At 40.1% G+C, this 8,712-nt stretch overlaps 1 protein-coding gene across 1 annotated transcript; it reads right to left on the bottom strand.

The window, feature by feature from the left end:
- Positions 1-4,833: 4,833 nt before the first annotated feature.
- On the bottom strand, positions 4,834-8,421 carry LOC147442876 (uncharacterized). The gene is made up of 3 exons (XM_086528879.1): positions 7,943-8,421; positions 6,852-7,449; positions 4,834-5,155 (listed from the first exon to the last, which is right to left on the bottom strand). Exons 1-3 carry the CDS (start codon positions 8,380-8,382, stop codon positions 5,033-5,035), a joined length of 1,161 nt encoding a protein of 386 aa, XP_086385005.1. The 5' UTR covers positions 8,383-8,421; the 3' UTR covers positions 4,834-5,032.
- Between the last annotated feature and the right edge of the window lie 291 nt (positions 8,422-8,712).

The raw sequence follows: 8,712 nt of genomic DNA, 5'->3' as shown, positions 1-8,712 counted from the left end.
AGAAGATGAAAGCATCATGTCCCCTTACCTTTCCCCAAGTATAGGAGAGAGGTGATCCTTTGCAATGAGCATCCTCTTTTGGAGCTTCAATGGTGGAAGCTCTAGGAGTCTCACTACAAGCATTTTTCTTGAGGAAAAAACGATAGCCATGTCCTTTCTCCCCACACTTAGAACACTTATGGTGCTTGTGAAAAGCTTCAAGCTCTTTAGGAGAGAGTTTTTTTTTAACCTTTTTAAACTCCCTTCTCCTTGGACCGATTTTTGTTGTTGTTGTTATTGGAATTGCCTTGAGAAGAATTTTGGGCATTGGTTTTCTCCTTTGCATCACTTTTGTCTTTGTTTTCCATGGGCTTGACATTCTGTCTAGCCCCTTGTTGAAAATTGATGCGGGAAGAAACCATGGTGTGGTGGATTACTTTGGTAATAGAACTTGGCCGTTGGGAGTTGACATGCTCGGCCATTTCTTCAAGTAATCCCGCACAAAATTGCTGATTTTTCTCGGCAAAGTCTACCTTTTGGAAGACAGTAGCCTTGAGGTGTAAATCCCAAAACTTGTCCACATATTTGTGAATAGAATCATGGAAGAGAAGCTTGAAACTGCACCGTTCGGTAAGTACTTTATCCTTTGCATCGCTGACAATGAATTGCTTCATGATGGAAACTTGTAGATTTTTCCATGTCTTTGGGGCTTCGTTGTTGTCACGAAGGCTAGACCACCATTGACGAGCCGATTCATGGAAGTGCATAGCCACATAGCTTGGAGGACTCCGTGAAGCCCTCGTCTCCAAAGGCCGCATCAAATTGCTGGATGAAGGCCGATACTTTATCAATGGCACCAAAGGTTCCATCATAGGTGAGAAAAGAGACTCTTTCCTCCCTCTTTGAACTTCTCAAGATTTTGTGACCTTCGCCATGCAGGGTATGATTTTTGATGTCCTCCCCTCTTGTATTCTCTAGGAGAATAGCCATAGCTTTCGTCGGAAGAGGAGGAAGGTGAAGAAGAAGGAGAAGAGGGTGACCTCTTTCTTGAACTTTTCTTCCTTTATTTCCTCTCTTCCCTTTCGGAGTGACGAGGAGAAAGACTATGTGTTGACCGTTTCCACTTGGAAGAAGTTGGCGATCGGCTTGCAAAGCAGAGTTGCCCATAGCTTGCTGCAACCTAGTAACAAGATAATCGACAAACATGGGGGCATCATCATTAGTACCTTCATGTGAAAAATCAAAGTTATCAATGTTCATTCTACTCTCTTGGTTATTGTCATCCATATTAATTATACTTATGTGTTTAGTTAGTGTATTCTTTGGCAATTCAAAACCTTAGTTGCTACTCCTCATAGCCTTTGAAAACTAGCACTTAAGTATCTACACCCACGGCTCGAATTGGTTAATCATAGAAAGTAGTGGAGTGGGTCTAATATTGCAGAATTGCCGAGGGCTAGCTCCTTGTGGACTTCTTATGGCTCAATAATGGTAAGCCATAGGCAAGTCTAAAAAGACCCCATTATTAAGACCAAATCTCTCGAGGTGTGCACCAAATCCCACATAGTGGGCTCAATAAAACCAATAATAGATCCCAATCTCACTTACCCTAATATAATTTAAAAAATCAACCATTAATAGGCTACTTAAGTACCTCTCTTCTTAAGAAAGAAAAGAGAAACCAAATTCTTTGATACCAATGTAATGGAAATGGCCAATAAACTTTGAGAATATCGGATTTAAGAGAATTAGAGTGAGCATTTTTGTGAGATTACTTTGAGAACATAGAGGGTGAACTTAATTGATGGTAGAAACATAAATATAGTACTTAATTAACTTGGCATGAACAATACTTTTGCAAGAGAGAGTATTAGAGAACATGACAATAGTTCATGACCAGATTTACTTGGAGCCGGTCCCCCCTCCAAACTATGTTTGTATTATAGATTCTCCCATCAAGAGAGACTTGGTACAATACAATCTTTGTGTTCCTTGTGACCTAGGTGATGCAATGAAGATGGAAAGCTTCATGCAGCACGGGCATAACATAAACTTTGCAAAAAGCATTAACTATCCCAATGCCTCAAACACCTTCGAAGGTGGAGAGAGCTAGCAGGGAATGAGGGTAGGGAAGAGGAAGAAGAATCATTTATAGGAGAAAGAAATAGTTCCTCACTTATCATTACTCTTCTTGCTTAGCATAGCATAACAGCACCGTAATGAAGATGAAGAAGATGGAAAGCTTAAGCATTGAAGCATGGCTCTTGGTTGGATTTGCATTCCATAGCCAAGAGTGTTGGTGTAGACTCTCAACTTCTCAACAAGCTTGGAGAAGGAGATGGAGCTCTTGCACTTTTCACTTCACACAATGAGAGTGTGTATGTGTGTGTGTATGAGAGAGTATACCTCCTCTCATGCTTGGTCCATCCCTCTCTCTCTCTCTCTCTCTCTCTCTCTCTCTCTCTCTCTCTCGTATTATTTAATTATATCATTTGGACATGTGTTCTCTTTTTCCTCTTTGAGAGAAAGAACTTAATTATTTATTTTTATGCATCTAAATTCTCATTGGACTCCTTTAAATCCTATCCAATAGGATTCAAGCACATCATGAGGGCCATATGGGGAGTATCTTGAAATGTGTCTTTTATGCTTCTTAAGATATCATTTTGAATTGAACACTTCAAGCACCTTAGTCATTTAAGCATGAAAATGGTTTATGCCTCTTTAGAGATCATGTTTGAATTGAACACTTCAAGTACCTTAGTCTATAAAGCATGAAAAGAACCTCAAGCTTGGGCAAGGCTCCCACAAACACCTTAAGCTTGGGCAGAATTCCCACCTCAAGGTCAGCCTTAACTTTCCTAAGGTCAAAGGACTTTTTAACACTAACTTTTGGAGGTCTTTAATGAAGCTAACCCTAAGGTCTTTAAATTCCATTAGGTAGGATTGTTCTTTAACAGACCATCTATCATTTGGACCCCTTTAACCTTGGCCCTATGTTGAGACATATCCATAAGCACATGTCTATATTCTAACCCTTGTTCCCGTTTATTCTCCCACATTAAATGATCAGTTTAATATGAGAAAATCATTTGGATTGGTTAGATATTAGATTTTATGACAGCATACATAGGTTCATCACATTAACAAAAGTAGTTGTACCTAGTGAGATGTGTTGTTACTCCAACCACACTCTTGTTTCTTGTCTATATTCTTGAAATCTTAATGTCAATTTTTAAAAAATTTGCTAAAGTCTGACACACCAAATGTATGATCGTACTCAATTCCACAAGAGCATGTTATGAACTTCTCTAGCACATACATTGGTAATTCAATGTAGCCCTTCACTATTTTCAACTTAATTATCACCTTTCCCCATGATCCGTATATTTTCTTGATTGTGGTGAAAACTCCAACTATGATCTGTACTAAATTAAAGGTATGAAGGGTGGCATTGCCATCTTCACTTTCACACTAATCTCCTAATGTATTACAAGGTGGAACTTTAATGTCACATTTGAAAGATAGGGGCCAAACTTGTAATGCCAAGGGAAAACCCACGGGAGTCTTGGACCCAGGCCAAGGGTTGACTACTAGGTGTGGACATGGGATTCTAAGTTTGGATGGCCAAGGGCCTATATAAGGGGTGGGAGGGTGGAGAATCTTAAAGGAAATTTCTTGGGTTCTCACATTGGTATCAAAGCTCAGATCTTCATAGGAAAGAGGGTGTGTTCTCTTGGTTTTTGCATGATTTTTCATGCTTTTGCATGTCATGTAGTGAGAACCCCAGGGCGGACAATCTTGAAGGCGATTCCCTAGGCTCTCAAAAAACTAGCTAAATTCCTCACTCTGGCTCACCATAGACACCCCACATTGCATACCAACAAGCACAATGGGATGGAGCTTGTAGACTAATCTATTCCATGACAAAGATCCTACAGTGCGAATGTTCTTCGACTTCGCTGTATACATTACCCAATGTGGTTGCCTGCTTTTAGCTTTAAAATAAGAACTAAAATTTCCATCTTGTCAATCAATGCAGTTTGTTAGTACCATTTCATTGAGCAAAAGACTTCATGAGCCATCATCAATAGTGCTAGCATACAAGACCTGGAATTATCACATGGAAATATCATAAAAGCTTTAATAGACTGAAAGTAGTGGCAAATGTTCTATCTTGGGAAATAACAAGCATAATGGGAGTGTGCTTAATTGACTAATCTAATGTGACAAAAATTCTAGCATGGAAGTTTTCTTTGGCTTCACTTTAGCCCAATCAAAGTGATCGCCTATTTGTACGAATGTTCTCCTTTTTGCCCATCAATGTGCAGTGCTGCCACTATTAAACATTTTCTTGCCAATTATTTTCTTGTTAATGTGGGTCTCTAATGATCTAAGTTGCAATGAGCATGCAAATGCTAAGTCAATAGACCATCGATGCATGATATTAAGTACTCTCAAAGCCACATGTAAAATTGACCGACTTTGCACTATAATAATCATGTCACCATACTTGTCGCTAATGTTATCTTGGAAAACATTACAAAACCTCCTTTAATTGCGTGAGAGAGGCGAAGAGAAACATCACAATGTCTAGTTTAATTTCTTATGTGGGTCTCTTCATCCTTCCAAACAAACATCACCCAAAACAACCATATGAATGTGGTGTGTGTGTGTGTGTGTGTGTGTGTGTGTGTGAGAGAGAGAGAGAGAGAGAGAGAGAGAGAGAGAGAGAGAGAGAGAGAGAGAAATAGGTCAAAATTGAGGCACCATACTCTGCCACGATAGTTAAACCTAAGTTTTTGTGCAAATTTGAGTAGTTTGGTTAGTTTTCCCTATAGAATAGAGGCTACAAGGATGAAGTTGTGCTTGAATACCACAAGGAAAAATAGCACTCACAAAGACATTCTCTAGTTTAACACCATTTACAACTTTGATGAAATAATGATGATTGGTTATATTGAAGGAATATACAATAGAACTACTTAAAGTGAGGTGCAATCTACAAGAGAAAATGACATCTTAACTTGTATTGCTTTTGTAGGGATCAACATCAAAAAATTGGAAGGGCTAACAAGAAGTCCCAACACATCTTAATGCTCCTTGTCATTAGATTCGTAGATGGAAGCTTTTGAGCTATCAATGCCAAAAGTCTCCCGACTGCCAAAGTAGCTATCTGCATAGCAATGCAAGTTCAATATCAAGTTTATATAGATGATAATAGGGGTACTACTAAAGAACCTTGGGAGTTACGTGAAACACAAATTTAAGTCTCATATATATCTATATAAATGTATATAAACACATAGATGTAGACATGTTAAGAGACATAACTAATAATCGGATAAAGGAAGATTTCTCAAAGGCTAATATCTAATGACTTCAAAATAAAAAGTAAAAAAAAACAATGCATCCATATTGAAAGGAAAAACCAAGGAGACGAACCTAGTCGTGGAAAGCCAAAGAAATAAGAAATAGAATGTAAAAAGGCATCCACAGATTGCACACATCCCAGACAACCTCTTGATATAAAGAGTACGACGACTTTTGACCATCCAATGCCATGACTTTTCATTTTCTATGCTATCACCCTTCATATTCATAATTTGAATACTTTGAAGGGTTTTTTATTTTACTAAATATGTGATGACCTAATGTATGAATGTAAAAAGGATATAAAAGATAACATATCCCCATGCATGCAAAGAGCCCGCACACAGTATAAATCATGCCTCAACTTACCAAAAAAACAAACATCATTTTTCCGCCCGGGGAAAAGGGGGGTGTCAAGAGTCTCGAGTATACAATATCAATCGCATTCAACGCTCTAAAGATAAACCCGCTTAAATTCTATGAATTCTAGTTTGATGGTGCACTGTAAATATTTGCAACTTTTAATATATGTCATATGTACTCATTGAACAGATTAAAATTATGGGTGACCGCCCCAGGCACTTTTACCTCTTATCATTTCTCTTTACACGACCTTAAATAGGTTGCCACACATACTCACACAGATAAAAGCCTTTACTCCCTTCTGAAATAACCCAAAGACATTGTGGGATAACCCAAAGGAACATAAATATGAAGTAGAATGAGGCTGTGCTCGACGGGCTACGAAGGCATGGTAACTTAAAAAGCACTTGTAGGCTCCATGACAAGGCAAGAAGCATGACTACACCCTCTCATCTAAGTCCTAAATGCAAAAAACAACTCACATTACATCCATGATTACCATACATGTACATTGCAAGTTTAAGTGCACATATGTTGTATGCATATGTTTAACTATATTGCGTGTGCATTCATGCACGCAAGCATGTGTCCCTACATATATGTCTTATCATCTGGCAAAAACACACATTAAAATGCATATGTGTCTTATCTGTTTGGCTAACTAACTTGCCTCCTATTGGAGATGTAGAGGTTGTTAGTCTAGTTGCTATATGAGCATATCCCTTACGGTAAGTAGATGCACACATCGTCCAAGCATAGGAGATTTGAAAAGTTATGATTATTTTGTGAGTCAAATGGAGGAGGATGGAAATCAAGGAGGAAAACATAATGACCACCACAAAGACTGCGATGACACATTTGCTCTTTGCTTCGATGACACCTATCATGACTTGTAGTGATTGCCCATTGCAATTGACTTCAGCCCTCACAAGAAGCAAATTGTTTCTTTTAGATAGATGGACAAACATGCACAAACACATCTATGGTCGCAAAAAATGGACGCCATGCCCATACATCTTAGCAAGTAAGAAAAAATATACAGAATACGAGCACAACAGAAGGAACTGATTAACTAACAAACAAAGCCTACCATTTCAATTTAAATGATTCCATGTATGCAAGGTGAGAAAACATACCGCTTTCCATTGCCTCTCATAGAACTTGTGCATCTCATCCCAAATTTTGGCCTTCAGGTGGACAACTTCATCAAGGTTGGTTGGGTCGACGCGGAGGATGCCGATTACTGGCTTCCGGACACCGTAGGCAAGGAAAGCCATGGTGAAGAAGTCGAGGGAGTTGGCAGCATCGAGGAGTTTCGAGAAGTGAGGTGGGCTAGTGGAGAAAGTGGCAGAAACGGCTTCTAACACCCTTACAATGCCAAGCAAAGAGCAAGCAAGTACTAGGTAGAGAACATCCCGTGCAATTCTTGTCAGTCGCACATGCTGCAAGGTGAGGTCCGTAGCCGTCCATTGATAGATCTGAGATACCCCCTTCTCGCCAAAGGCGGAGGATGCAAATGGAGTGTCTTCTTCCAACTTCTCCTTCTTTTGCCAGAACATAAGTGCCTTCTTCAGTTGTGCTGGTGAAAACATTTTGGAGTCTACCTTCTTTGCGATGAATTCGAGGAGCCGACGAGGCGCGTATCTCTTAGTCATTGGTAGAGTGGAAACCACGGTGGGTGCGTCTTCTCCATCTATCAGCGTCCAGCTTTCGGGCTCTAAGCGCTCTGAGGAACTGGGTCATCAAGTAGTGCAAATTAGTGCTCACTTGAGAGTATTGAGCAACCAACAAGGGCACTCACTTCATGTTGATTGAAAGGTATGGTGCTTTTGACTCAAAATATTTTTCTTCATTACAAAGACAAAGTAAGAAAGCAATAGCAAAACATATTCTGTTGTGATGGCCATGGTGAATGTCTCGACATAGCCCATTTTCGGATGGTATGTCGCCTTGCCGGACCATGATACATAGCTAAGGTTTGCAAGGTAAAAAACATAATCAGACCAGCCAATTGCAATGTTTTCCTCTGGTCTACCAGACTAGAAAAAACTTGCATAAAACCATAGGCAACAATAGAATACCCACATTGCCAAACGATCAGAATGAATACTACAATATATATACGCAACAGCAAACGGTAATCGCATTGCAAACAGGTCATAAATGAGTGGCTGATCATCAAGTGTTTCTTCAAATCAACCCATAAAAATGAGAAATTAAACCTTACTTTGACAGAACAGGGGAGACAGCTTCCTTGAGGGTTTCCATTTGATGCCGCATGCTTGTGGAATCCTGCTGCGGCCGCTTGGAATCGGGATTAGGATCGGGTTCGCAATCACCGTCGGAACCCGAATCGGAGTCTCCATGATTTGAGCGGTTCTGGGGTTCAGCAGTACAAAATGTATGGTGAGAAGATGGGGAAGAAGTGACATATTCTCTACGCCTGCTGCAAGGATCTGCACTTATATGATGAATACAATCTCTGCGGTAAGAAAAGCCAGTGAGAGTGCAGATTTCAATAGATGCTATCTTCAGGGAAAGGTTCACTCTAATGTCAGAAACGAGAAAGCATCTCGAACGAATATTCCCTGTATTACCACTCTCGACTGCATGACTGCTGATTGTGTGTTTAAAGAGCGAGTGAGCACCACTAAGAGTGCCACTCATTGTTCAGTTTTTGAGAGAGAGAGAGAGAGAGAGAGAGTGTTGTGAGAACGAGATTGCGTCTTTGCTTTGCATTTTCAATTGTCCATGCACGTGGCTCCTCATCACAATGGCCCTCCATTGTCTTATGAAGTCCACCCACGTGTCCTCTTCATAGACATGGTACGCTAAGAGCGCCTTCCCATACACACACCTGCAAGAAGGGCTATTTTAATCGGCCCTCCCATCAGCCCAATAAGTTGTACAACTGCTAAAATGACCTCCAAACTTATTGCCTTCTCGGAACACCTGCCCTATGGAGGATGCTTCAAGCTCACCCCATAGCCCATTCAT

Source organism: Adiantum capillus-veneris, chromosome 14, assembly GCF_014529385.1.
Source record: "Adiantum capillus-veneris isolate H3 chromosome 14, ASM1452938v2, whole genome shotgun sequence".
Taxonomy (NCBI): Eukaryota; Viridiplantae; Streptophyta; class Polypodiopsida; order Polypodiales; family Pteridaceae; genus Adiantum; species Adiantum capillus-veneris.
Note: the sequence above shows the minus strand (reverse complement) of the source record. Positions and strands in the feature narration are given on the sequence as shown.

Excerpts from the sequence above, each read along its gene's own strand:
- LOC147442876 (XM_086528879.1), bottom strand. The coding sequence starts at position 8,382 with ATGAGTGGCACTCTTAGTGGTGCTCACTCGCTCTTTAAACACACAATC. Across the intron at positions 7,450-7,942 it reads GTCTCCCCTGTTCTGTCAAA|TTCCTCAGAGCGCTTAGAGC; the intron begins GTAAGGTTTAAT and ends TTGATGACCCAG. Across the intron at positions 5,156-6,851 it reads ATGAGAGGCAATGGAAAGCG|ATAGCTACTTTGGCAGTCGG; the intron begins GTATGTTTTCTC and ends ATTGCTATGCAG.